General features: G+C 39.0%; 1 protein-coding gene across 1 annotated transcript in view; it reads right to left on the bottom strand.

Annotated features, from left to right (window-relative positions):
• Window positions 1-14,039, bottom strand: part of LOC126374084 (protein spaetzle 3) — a 52,016-nt gene that overhangs the window by 18,794 nt on the left and 19,183 nt on the right. The window contains exon 3 of the mRNA XM_050020557.1: window positions 5,827-5,948. Coding sequence (XP_049876514.1) covers window positions 5,827-5,948 — 122 coding nt within the window. The remainder of the gene's footprint in view (window positions 1-5,826; window positions 5,949-14,039) is intronic.

Genomic DNA, 14,039 nt, shown 5'->3' with positions numbered 1-14,039 from the left:
TGCTGAGCCCGAAGGGTAGGCACGTCATTTGAAGTAATTCGCCGTTGTATATCAGGCGTAGGAATCGCCTGTGGCCTTGAGCTATGGGCAGGTGAAAGTATGCCTGTGAAAGATCCACCTTGCATAGCCAATCGCCTAGTTGCATGAATTCTGGTACCCTGTACACATTTATTAGTTTGAAGGGTTCGGTTATGACATATTCGTTCAGGGCTCTTAAATTGAAAATAGGCCGGTCGGAGCCATCGCTTTTTGGAACAAGGAATATCCTTGAAAGAAAACTTGGGGAGCGCTGAGCTACTTCTAACACCCTTTGTTCTTTCATTTGAGCTATTATCGCAGTCATCGATTCGGTTTCCTCCGTACGATAAGAATTTAGCATGTGACGATTGATTTTTACTAAAGGAGGTTTCATTCGAAAGGGTATACGATAGCCCTTTATTATTTTTAATAAAAATTTCGGGGCCCCCATTCGTTTCCAGCGTGTCACAAATTTTGTTAACCGGCCTGCCCTGAACACTTTCGAGTCAATTCCTGCGTTTCTTATTCGTATTGTAGTCGGTAGCACCTCCGCTGCGCTTCCGATTACCTCTGCCTTGGTCGGAGGGTCTGTTACTCCGTCCACCTCGGGAACGAAAAGTCCCCCTTGTGTTATGATTATGGACCGTGCGGCGATCCAAATTGTGACCATAACCCTGCGAGGGTCGGTTAAAATTGTTACAACAACCCTGCGAGGATTGATGAGCTGTATGATGAGGCACGTGGGCGCAATATCCAGTATTTGGTCCCTGCGTGGGTCCAGAATAATTAGCCTGCCCCTGCGAGGGGTGACGAGCTGCCTTACTGGTCCCCGCTTGCGAAGCGGGTCCATTGTTAGGCTTTAGAGGTAGAAAGGCCTTCTTGACACCTCCTGCTTTCTCAAGTGTAACCGTAAATGCTTCTGTACTAAACAAATGGAGATTAGAAGGTGGAACTTTTCGCAAGGCTGCCTTAATAAGGGGGTCGCGTACCATATTTGTGATTCCATCTCTACGCATTTGAATAATTTCTGCCCTATGACCGCACACTAATTGCAACAAATCTGACGACACCTTGGAATACTCACCTTTAGAGAACAACTCGGTCAATTTCCCATGCATGTCGTCAATATTGATATTGTTTTGGTCACGACACCACAAGAGCAACTCACGTAGTCCAGACTGGAGCGTTTCTCGTTGTTTTAATACACAAAAGGTTAAGGCTGCGTATGCTTTGTCTGCATAAGCCAGGTGTCGTAAGGAATCATAAGCTTTGATCTCCTCATTAGGTTCTAAATCAATAAAACCGGGTGTGTGGTTATAGAGCTTTTGCACCTCGGCATAACGTACATCGGACCACTCCTTTTTATCAAAATATTGAATATCCTGAAGAACTTTTAAAATATTGTTGGGAGCCCTGGGAACCGTCGGTTCCTTTAGTTTTGTTTCAATTCCAAAATCAAATTGTAAATGTGAATCACCGGCCACTTTTTCATGGCTTTCGTCGTATAGAAAACCACTGACATTGTCATCAATAACGTCGTCATCAACAACAGGAAGCTGATTAGGGGATGCGCAATTTGAAACGGGACAGTGGCCGTTAGGAGAAGCGCAGTGATCACTAATGGTGTCATAAAATTCCACTTGTTTACGTAAATCACTCACCTGACGTGTCAATCTTTCAAGCTGGTGATCATTTCGGCGGCTACGCTTGCCTTTTTTGGTGCGACGGTAATGACGTGAACGTTTCTTGTTAGGCGTAGGCTTTGACGAGGAACTCGAAGTGGAGGTATCACTGCCGCTTGACGAGCTGCTGCTGCTACTACTAGAAGAGCTAGCTTGTCTCCGTTTATTCCTGGTTCTAGCCCGCTGTGACACTGATTGAGCGGGCGCTGGCGCTGGCGCGGCCTCCAGTGACGGACCAGCGGTCGCATTTTCACCAACTTGTTTCTCGGAGCTCATGTTATGTCGTGATTCTGCTTCTAACACTGAATATATTACTAAATTACTTGTATCTAAAAAAAGAAAAACAAAACAAAAAATAATAAGAAAATTGAAGGTAAGTTATAAAAACTTTGTGTTAACCGTAGAAAGTTAACTGTACGCGCGGAAAACTCAGACGCCAATGATACAAATGGCGGTCGAGACCCCGAACTCGGCTCGCCTCCCTGGTGGGGGTGGAAGGGATGTGCGAGGGAGATAGATGTATCGAAGAAGAAAAAGAGGGAAAATGTACGCGGGAAACGGAAGTGCCTATCTCAAACAAGTAAGCTTCAAATAACGGTCAAGATTTAATTGTTTCTTATAGAATAGAATATAAATTGCTTAATATAAAAAGAACGCCACGCACAAAACAAGCCAATAACATCACTTAAAATTTTCACAGAACAATTACAAAAAAAAAAAACATAAGAGGATGTTCATTTAGTTTGGTAAAACATAAGAGGATGTACATTACAGGCTGGTCACCTAATTGTCCAAAAGTGATCCGTGCTTCGGAAGGCACGTTAAACCGTTGGTCCCGGTTATTATTACGGATGTAAGTATGTAGTCCTTACATGAGTCATGTCAGGGGCCTATGGCGGCTCTATAATAACCCTGACATCAGGGTAGATGTGGTTCGTGATCCACCTCACAACTTACACGATAGAAGAAGACTGATCATAAGGTGGTGGTGCTGTCCTGAGGTAAAAAATATGACTTTTACCCCTTTTTGTTTGTGATTTACTGTAGATTTGAAGCATATGGCATTAAGTATAAAGGCTTTCACTCGGTACAAAATTAAAGAGAACAAGCCTGAGTGTAAGTAAGTAGTCGTTACATGAGCCATGTCAGGGGCCTTTGGCGGCTCAATAGTAACCCTGACACCAGGGTTGATGAGGTTGTTACTCCACGTCACAACTCACACGATAGAAGAGAAGAAGAGCCTGAGAGTGCCCAGTTTGACGCGAACCTCGTCACAGATCGACGTTTGAGAGGATTATATTTCAAATAACTAATCGATCCTAGTGGGCGGATAGCGTTGAAGAGAAATCGTCGTGAGAGCCTTCAGCGCTCCCCATTTGTCCGGCCAAGTAGTTAATGCAATTTGCGGCAAATCTACAAGCATAATAAAAATGGTACACAAAGAAGATTGGTAGGTGTTTACCTATTATATCAAATAATACTTGTATAGTACCCACAGCTATGGTATTTGTTGTATCTTTGAAGCCAAAGGCAATAGTTAGAGTTGTACCAATGTATATTTTGCACACATTAGGCAAACGTATTTGACTTGTCAAGTACGAGTACCTTAGAGTATTATGAACACGATAATACGTGTTGACTACAGGGCCGCTGTTAGTTCTTGTGAACTTTCTGAATTCCTGTAATAAATACACTTGATTTTATGATCTGTCAGACGACGCCCTGAGCCGAGGTTCGCGCTCAACTGGGCACCGTCAGGCCTGTTGTCTTAAAAGTTGTACCGGGTGAGAGCCTTCAGCGCTCTCTATTTGTCCGGCCAAGTAGTTAATGCCATCTGCGGCAAATCTACAACAAGTCACGTCAAAAAAAAAACTTGATTTTATTGACCCCCGTCCCTTCATTTCATGGTGATTTATTGCTCCAAAGGTACTACGTGCATAGAGTAATGAAATTTTATATAGGTACAGACAAATTATGGTTTGTTAAGTTAAAGATTGATTATTGTGCTCTAAAGCTTGAGCCTAATAGTGAGGCGAATGGTAGACCTACCTGTAACTCAATGTGAAAAATGATCTATTAAGTAACTATTTAATATTGTGGCTGTGAGTTTTGAGTAGTAGACCTTTGTACTATAAGCTTCACTTACTGATATTGTAGTACCTTGTGACCAAGTTTTTCTTGCAGCTACTTTTTGTCGGTTATACTTGCTAAGATGCTGCAGTAGTTTTATAGGCGGATGAGACATACGATTTAAAGTTAAAGTATGTTACCAAATCGATAAAGACATTTTTGAGTTTGACTTATTTCATCTTGCGATGTAGTCATGAGCAATATCATGTACCCAATTTAGAACCCTGTCACACTATCATATTTGACGTTTAAATGAGACTTACGGTTTCATTTGTCAAAAATGTTAATGTGACATGGTATTGGCAACCCCAACATTAAATTTATATTTTCATTCCTATGGCAACATTTTGTCTCTTTACTTCCGATTTTCTTGCACTCCATTGAACTACTGTCATACTGTTTGTACGAATTTTAATTAAATTCAGTGAGTTTTGCAAACTTCTGGACGTTTTCATCTCAGCCTTAGGCCTCAGATAACCACCACAGCCATTAGGAACTTTACACCCCAATCCTAACACATGGTTACAAAGTTATACATATTAGTACTCGTGACCGTACCTCTGAATACCCAAATTATTTGTATTAGGTTATAGTCGTAAGCTTATGTTATGTTACTTGAGTTTGACTGTAACATTTTGCAAATTTTACGCTCTTGACTTTACCATCGAGTGAAGCGCAAATCTTCAAAGTACTATAGTACTTGATACCTTGCAACGGGTCTGTGTTCGTTTCATGCACAGTACGTTTGTTTAACCCAGCTCGGGAGAACATCATTTGCTTTGTTATTTTGCAAAAGCTGTGTCTGTAGTTACCGACTGTTGTTAACACTGTATAAATAAATGATGCATATTGGAAGTAGTAAAACATATCGTCTGGTTCCTGTCGTTATACGGTTAATCATATTTGTCTATGGAATCTAAACTTACTGATAGATAGAACGGACAGACCTTAATCAGACACGACGAACTTATTAAAAACATCATAGAAGGTAAGCTAGAAGGAAAGAGAGGAAGGGGAAGACCAAGAAGAGCTTACATGGAACAGATTAAAGAAAAGGTTAATGTTGTGTCTTATAGGGAAGTCAAGGAATTAGCTTTTGATACACTGGAAGGGAAAATGCTGCACCGACAAGAGCGTGGCTCTTAAATTGATGACGATGATGAGATAGAACAGAATCGATCAGCAAAATCTCGATTGATACATCACTAGGTTAATGAACTGTACTTTGATAGATCTAACACATACCGCGCATTGAAGCTATTGTAAAATATTATCTTTATTGAAATATAATCACTAATTGTACTGAAATAGACGTTATTTTTAATATCATCTACCAAATGCTATTTTGTCTTTTGTACTGTATAAGAGTTATTGTAGGGTTATCAACACGCCGTGAAGGTTAGATAGGTTCCACCAAAGCATTTCGTTCCAAGATAAGTTTTGCGATTTGTATTCAAAGTATGACGACTTTACCTTTCTATGTTGCTCAATTTTCAACTTTCTACTCCTAGCAGTTTGGCTGTATACATACACAGATTTCAATTACTTATTTTTCTGTACATATAGGTGGTACGTCTCAATAAGTCATTGTCCCATTTTTCACCTAACCTGAAAATTTGTCAGGTGATTTCCAATTCATCTTCTCCATAGCGTTATCCAGTTTGCACAGGCTACGCTCACCTAACATGAAGATTTGGTAAGTCCGGTTTTTTTTTGTCGCATCTTCCGATCCAGCCCAATACAGGTTAGAGGGGTTAAAATGGCCACATCGAAGCAATTCATCTAAGAAATCAATATTGCGATTTGACATTTGTTTGCATTGCGCACTTACTTTTATATGCGCAAATGTCAAATTGCAATATTGCTTTCTTAGATGAATTGCTTCGATGTGGCCATTTTAACCCTCTAGGTCACATATCTCCGATTTTCGCATTTTCTCGGAATTGTGGGTAAGTGTGGTAGGTATATTCCAATTCGTATCGTAAAATATACTCACAGGTATTTGGTAGAAAGATCCGTTGTTAACGGTGGGGTATGAGGTGAGAGGCACGACGGGCACGGAGCCGTTGCGCAGGAGTATCGGTCCTTGCAGCGGCGTCACCGCGGGCTGTCCCGAGTCTGAAAGTATTACATTGATTACATTCATAACATAAAATAAGTTTATGACTATATCCTAATTGGGGAAGTCTGACGTACGTCCATTAGGTTACATTCATGATCAGGAGGTCCCAGGTTGGAATCCTGGGACATATCAAAATCACTTTGATTCCAAGTTTGGCAAAGACATTATAGGCCAAACACCCGATTGTCCGTAAGTAAGATGCTGAGAACCCTACAAATTTAAACTTGTTTTAAATCAAACTATTCTACTAGTTTTGACATTACATAACAATTCTGCATACCAAGAAGAAGAAGTGAAGAAGTAAAGGAGAAGTGTGATAGGATCGAAGCAAATGGAATTCCATAGTCTCTCTGTTTACCCCAGTAGGAAATAGGCGTGAATTTATGTATGTATCTATGTATGTTCTACACATCAGATCACCTGCGTCTGAGTTTGATTCGTTGTAAAACAACAGTTTCGACATCTGAGGTGCGTCACCTATTCAGGTCAAAAGGTTACGAAACTAATCTCTTCATAAGCGCCTGTGTCGATCTTAAGGCGATGCGATACAATGTTTCTTGAACGAAACATTATGTATGTGAAATGAGTGGTCATCATCATCATCATCACCAGCCCATTAATGTCCCCACTGCCGGGGCACGGGCCTTCCCTATGTATGGATAGGGAGATCGGGCATTAAACCACCACGCGGGCCCAGTGCGGATTGGTAGTTATTAACGACTGCTAATGCAGCCCGGACCAACGGCTTAACGTGCCTTCCGAAGCACGGAGGAGCTCGAGATGAAAACCTTTTTTTGTGGTCACCCATCCTATGGCCGGCCTTTGCGAAAGTTGCTTAACTTCAACAATCGCAGACCGAGCGCTTACTATACTTAAGTATAGAGATACCAGTATCCCTACAATTACAAACAATAACAATTACCCATAATAATGGAGAGACAATAATAAACTAATGATGACTTCTGGGTAATCAACTGGTATATCTAAACCCACTTCATTACATAAACGGTGGGAACACCCAACTGTCGACTTATAAAAATATAACGATTTGCTTTTATATGATACTGTAACTGTAGATAGTTTTTTCAGTTTCTCAGCCAAAAAAAAATTAAATAGGTAGTGCTGAGGGCTCATCAAACTTGAGGATCGTCATTTTTAAAGTTTTATTTACATTTTATGAGATATTCATATAAATTGTATCGTCTTTACGAGTGATTAAAAAACTGTAAATAGTTTTTAGTTTTTATCTCCTAAAAAAACTTTTAAAAAGAAATAGGTAGTGCTGAGGGCTTATCAATGTCTAAAGTTTTATTTTTATTTTATTAGATATTCGTCCAAAATAAATCGTCTTTACAAGTGTTCTCCGTTTGCGAGATCAATCGATCCACTAAGACTCTCTCATATTAATGAAACTTATCGGTTAAAAGGGAAAAATATCCTGCATCTATTGTTAACTCCCTCTCGTGTTTTATTTATAGTAGATTAGGTTATAAATAAATTGCTTATTAGCTTGTAGGCCAGATTATAATATTATGAAGCATATATTTTATTATAATGCTTTATTTAAATAAAAAAATAAAAATATCTATTGTTAACATAACGTGTATATAAAAAAAAGACTTTCCATTTGGCCGATTGACCGGTCGACCGATTGAGCGAACACTAAACACCTCTAAGCACCGTAACACCTTGTTCAAAATGGTACAACTCGCAATTACATGTTTTACGTCTTTTAAATTATTATTATTTACATAATTTTCCAAATCGTGCCAAAACAAGTACGAGTACGAATATTTAATATACTTACTTAATTTTATAGACAGAGTGTTCCTAATCCTTAAATTGACCATTTAAGTTCTACTTGTATACTTCGAATTATAATTTGTACATTTTACGTATTTTGCTAGTAAGTGGGACATAGAATTACTCAAATAAAAGGTAATTTTAAAATTAAATTCGGTCTTACGACTTTAGTATAATTAAATTGATTAGCACTTGTACCGCCTTAAGGCAAAACTTTTCATTTAAGGTGTCACCCACGCGGTTCGTTGTACGGACTATGAGTTGCGAGTTCGTTGACAAGTCACCCAGTTTGTGTTACGACATAGAAAGTAAATAAATATGCTACTATATTCAGTGGGAAGGTTTATAGGTCAAGGTGGAATCAAATCGAAAGTAAAGCTGAGAGTGTATTAAATGATATTGGCACTTTAATTATGGTTACATACAATTATTATGTTTCCATGGTGAGTGAAGTTATCTCAAAAAATAAGCTATTGACTCATCTACGAGCATCGGAAGCATATCGATACTTTCGAAAGAATAGATTATCGAAGCTGTCGATTGCTTTCACTACTCTACGAAGTGAGTGACTGGTGTAAGGTGGATGGAATTTGGCTTACTCGCTTACTTCTAGTTTGGCAGTATGTTATGTATACAAATATTTCTATGATAATAACTCCTAGTGTTAGAAACACCCGCACACCTAAAATGGGTCGTGTATTTGGTTCAAGATAAATTATGAAATTTTGAGTACTAAATAAAGACAGATCTAAAACTAACTAAGAAAATTGTCTTTTTTCCATTTAACTTATGTATGAATACTAATCTAGAATCCGGCCAAGTAGTTAATGCCATCTGCGGCAAATCTAAAATAAGTCACGTCAAAAAAAAAAGCTAATCTAGAAAAACGTAATAATAAGTCCGATAGTTTATCACGTTTTTCTATGATGTCACAGTGTGCTTTTTCATACAAATTCCACAGTAATTTCGTGTTTTGACGTTTAGTGAAAAGTAACTGATTTGACTAGGTGGAAAGAAGCCAATTGCCTAGATTTCTTGTGAAAGATTACCCGCTCATATCCCGATTACTTAGTGGCTCTAGAACCATAATAATATTAGGTACAATTATCACATTAATCACCAGTAGAATTTAGAGCTAATTATTTACATTACTGTGTTCTATTATATCGACTACAATAAATAAATGGCCTCTGTGGTCCAGTGGTTGAGTGTTAGGCTCACGATCCGGGATTCGAATCCCGGCGGGGACATATCACAAAAATCACTTTGTGATCCCTAGTTTGGTTAGGACATTACAGGCTGATCACCTGATTGTCCGAAAGTAAGATGATCCGTGCTTCGGATCATTTTGGCGGCTCAACAATAACCCTGACGCCAGGGTTGCTGAGGTTGGTAATCCACCTAACAACCCACACGATAGAAGAAGAATAAATAAATGAATACCTATCAAGTGTTAATCGCGTCGAAAGGCGAAGGGAATTCTTCTACGCAATAAAATACGACTTCTTTGAATAATTTCTGAACTAAAAATAACGAATCCACATGATTATAGATGTGTAACCTTACACTAAATGATTCACTCGTCCGTGACATAGAACAAAGAAAGAAATAATAGCGAGACACAATACGTTGTATCACTCGTGAACTTAATTGTAGAGTTCATAACTATTGCGTGACTTTAATATGTACCTGACATTAGATTTTCCTTGCTTGCTCAATAGCAGAACAGTAAGTATTGGTATGGGATTACTGTATGTACCGTTGTCTTGTATTGTATATGAATATCATCATAAAGAAAGAAAGAAACATTTATAACTTCCGGACACCACAGACACAGACAGACAGGTACATTACATTCAACACAGGGCAGAAAACACACGGAAATCAATACACAGAAAAAACAAAACAAAAAGAAAACTAAAGTCAAAAATCATTAACAAAAAAAAAAAAACAAACCAATTATCATCACATACATTCCCTTTGTGATCCCTAGCTTGTTTAGGACATTACAGTCTGATCACCCGATTGTCTAAAAGTAAGATGATCCGTGCTTCGGAAGGCACGTTAAGCCGTTGGTCCCGGTTACTAGTTACTGACGTAAGTACGTAGTCGTTACATGAGTCATGTCAAGGGACTTTGGCGGCTCAATAATAACCCTGACACTAGGGTTGCTGAGGTTGGTTATCCACTTCACAACCCACACGAGAGAAGAGCGTTCAAAAAGGTCATCAGGCAATCCTGTAACTTACGCAACCCTGATGGGCAACTGAACGGTCTTATCTTTTGAATTGAATTGAAATGGTTGAATTTATAATTCACCATTCCTTTTACTCTGTGGATCAATATTTAAATTTGAGCTCACGACACTTCAATCGAATGTTTATTCTTGTTGTTGATTGTGTATTTATAAGATTTATATTGTTGATTTTGTTTTTTTGTGGAAAGCTAGAAGGAAAGAGAGGAAGGGGAAGACCAAGAAGGGCTTACATGGAACAGATTAAAGAAAAGGTTAACGTCGTGTCTTATAGGGAAGTCAAGGAATTGGCCTTTGATAGACTGGAATGGAAAATGCTACACCGACAAGAGCGTGGCTCTTAAATTGATGATTGTTGATTTTAAGTTAGATCCTATTAGTTCAACTCATCAGCCCTGGTGTCAGGGTTACTGACCGCTCTTATCTTATACATCGCCATATGTTTGAATTTACCGGGCTGTCCCCCGTACCTATACCAAGCCAGCAACATCAAGAGTACTCTAAGCAAGCATGAAGACTTTGATGAGAGTGGAAGTCATGTGTCATGATCGTAATACCACGCCGGCGCCACTGCGGCTCAAGTTTGAAAGACTAAAGACGTTGTCAAATTAATCACGATACAACAGCAACAGGTCGAAGGTAAGATCATTCAGTTCGGATTTAACCTTGCTTCCGATAACGATTCAAATTTACCAATGCCACATCCTCGGTTTTCAATAAATTTCCATACAAATACCGTTATTAATTATGCATGTTAGCAGGTGTTAAAAAAAAAATAGGAATATAATCATATTTATATTTGGCACGTGCGTTTTGACGTGGTTTGGGTGAACAAAAATTACTATTATTCATAGAGAGTGATCCTCAATCTAAAGCCTCAATCGAAAGCCGCAGGTATTAGTGATACTAGTTGGAACCAGTAACATACGTTGGTGGTGGTTGGGTCTGAAACTTCGCAAGACGTGAGCTGCTGAACTGACCAACTAGTACGAAGGTATGTTTAGAAAGAGATTCCTTCACCATCATCATCTCCCTAGCGTTATCCTGTTTCTCACGGAGTCCGCTTACCTAACCTTCCAACCCGCGAAGGGAAAACCAGCCCAATACAGGTTGGGTCACACCTCCGAAACCCATTTCTCGGGAATGTGGGTTTCCTGACGATGTTTTCCTTCACCGCTAAGCACGTGTCGGATACGACAAGGAGAACTACTATACATTATGATGTTCTAGTGAGACAGCGACCTTATTTCTTTAAAATAATTTAATAGCTACACCAACCACCGGTCTGTACCCAACATACGTGTCTTTTCTGACCTTAGTTTTCGACTGTGACGTCTTTTATCTAGATCTAACGTGACCGGTTCGGCCAGTCGGTTACCTCATCGTCATCATAATAATGTCATCATCATCGTAAAATAAAACACTCTAATCATGTCCAAGCCGGACAAGAATTAAATGGAGATTTATCACCTAGTTCCGCAATTTTATTATCATTTTTTTTAATTGAGTGCTTTGAACATTACTTTTTGGGCAGAAGTTAACCCCGATTCGTGCAGACAATTCCTTATTTTATTTTAAGTTATACCCGTCATTTTCTTCTCCGCCGAAAAGGAAAGGGACGGATAATTGACAACTGTTAATTTCAATATGAATGAGTGAATGAATGAATAACCCGGGCGAATAAAATAAGCATCTCGCTGATATGCAACCCGTTTCACGTGTGCTGTCAAATTAATTCTGTCGGGTTATTGGCCGAGATAAAATTTTGGGAAGGTTTTTTAAATTTCTGTTTAAAATAGAGCTGTGTTCGATAAATTTTATGCCGGTCGATTACCCGTCCCTTTGCTTTTAGGCGGATGAGAAAATGATGTGAAAAATAACATATCATAGCACATTACACGCGTGAGTCTCTATTCGTGATTGGGCCATGGCGGACGTGTTCAATATAGAATACACCCACTTCTCGCCAGTTATGTTTAAGTCCCATGTAATAGAGGGCGACCATTAGGCGGCTGTAAAAACGAATTCTTATATAATCAAGTTATTTGCTTTCATTACAGAACATGTCTTTGTATCTCTACCCAAATAGTCTACAGACAGTAATGTGTCCAGTTTAGTTTATGCAAATCACCTTTGTGTTAGATAATGAATTGGAACTCGTGCGCAAAGAAGTGGACCGGTCGTAGCAAGTCTAAGGTCGGTATTTGAAAGGGCCGACTTTATATTTATGACAGTTCTGTGCGTTTTCCTAGCTTAAGTCCCAGTAGCGGATCTAGGGTGGACCTTAGTCTCCTTCTTCCTATGTTAAGGACCTTGATGGTTCAAAATAACACTGACACCAGGGTTCTTGAGATCGATCATCGAAATAATAATAATAAAAATCCACGCCATGTCAGGGGCCTTTGGCGGCTCAATAGTAACTCTGACACCAGGGTTGATGAGGTTGGTACTTCACTTCACAACCCACACGATAGAAGAAGAATAATATTTATTTTCAGACATTACAATCCATAGGTGTTAGTAAACAAAATTTTATACTATTAAACATATATTATAATTTTATACTAGTAAACATACAACATTTTAAAATAAGTACAATTAAAAAATTCAGCTGCCACTACCACTTGTGTGCATCCAACGCGCTAACATAGATACTCAGTACAAACATATTTATTCAGTACGTATCATAGTTACACTTTGGATCGTATTTTTTTACATAAAGAACGTTTCACCTGCCTAAAACTACTGCAACTCTCACAACCTGTGTAGCCTGGGAAAAGAAGCTGCTAGAAACACCTCGGCACAGGGCTCTAGAAAAAAACATAAAATATTGTTATACAATTTAGTGATTTCGCTGCCTAATGTCATCTCCCAGACAGTATTGTTAATCCCATGCATTCGTATTTTCTAAATAATTATTAACCTTATAATAACCTTTTTTAAAGAAAAGTTTCCGTTCTGTGGACGAGTTCTGTAATGGATAGATAAGATGTTGACATCACTGATATAATTATGTATTGTTAACTATGAGTATTTGATATTTATAAGTAGACATTTGACATGTAAAATTAAAAAAATATATGAATAAATGAGTATGAGTATGAGAGGAGCTCGGTGGCGCAGCGGTAAACGCGCTCAGTCTGCGATTGTTGAAGTAAAGCAACTTTCGCAGAGGCCGGTCATAGGATGGGTGACCACAAAAAAAAAGTTTTCATCTCGAGCTCCTCCGTGCTTCGGAAGGCACGTTAAGCCGTTGGTCCCGGCTGCATTAGCACTCGTTAATAACCACCAATCCGCACTGGGCCCGCGTGGTGGTTTAAGGCCCGATCTCCCTATCCATTCATATGGAAGGCCCGTGCCCCAGCAGTGGGGACGTTAATGGGCTGATGATGATGATGATGAGTATGAGTATGTTCAGCCTATAATGGCTACATAGTCGTTACGCGTAATGGTAGAACTGTCTTCTCGATTTTTTTCTTCCACTTTGTTCTATAGCACGTGTTGTGTTCGGAGACGTTGCAGAAACTTGGGTGTTTCTTGACCACATCTGCTTATCGTATTTTCGGTAGCCCTCTGGGAAGTTCTGTTTGGACGTGGCATTAGGCAATATAATTTTCATAGGTCTTATTTTTACGTTCCCCAAAACAAAAACCCTTGATCAGTCACTGTAGTCTTATCTTGCAGTTTCGTGTCTATGGAATGTATTAATGCACTAAAATTTGGTGCTAGAACATGAGTCACTGAGCTAGTCATAAATCAGTGTTGTTTATGCATTGTTGTGTGTTACTTGAAGTTTATGTGATTAATTTTCTAAATATTGCCTATTTTAGAATATTATTTTACGGTTCTAGGTTTCGTCATTCTAAATTGTACCTACTTACATACATACATAAACTCACGCCCGTATTCCCCAAAGGGGTGGGCAGAACTAAAAATATTCAAGTAACTATTTGCAGCCACTTTTGATACATAGTCCTAAGGTGGATAATGATAAACCGTATGATGATAGGGGATCAGCCTATCGCTCTTA

This window comes from Pectinophora gossypiella, chromosome 16 (genome assembly GCF_024362695.1).
Source record: "Pectinophora gossypiella chromosome 16, ilPecGoss1.1, whole genome shotgun sequence".
Lineage (NCBI taxonomy): Eukaryota > Metazoa > Arthropoda > Insecta > Lepidoptera > Gelechiidae > Pectinophora > Pectinophora gossypiella.
This window is presented reverse-complemented; position numbering and strand designations above follow the sequence as displayed.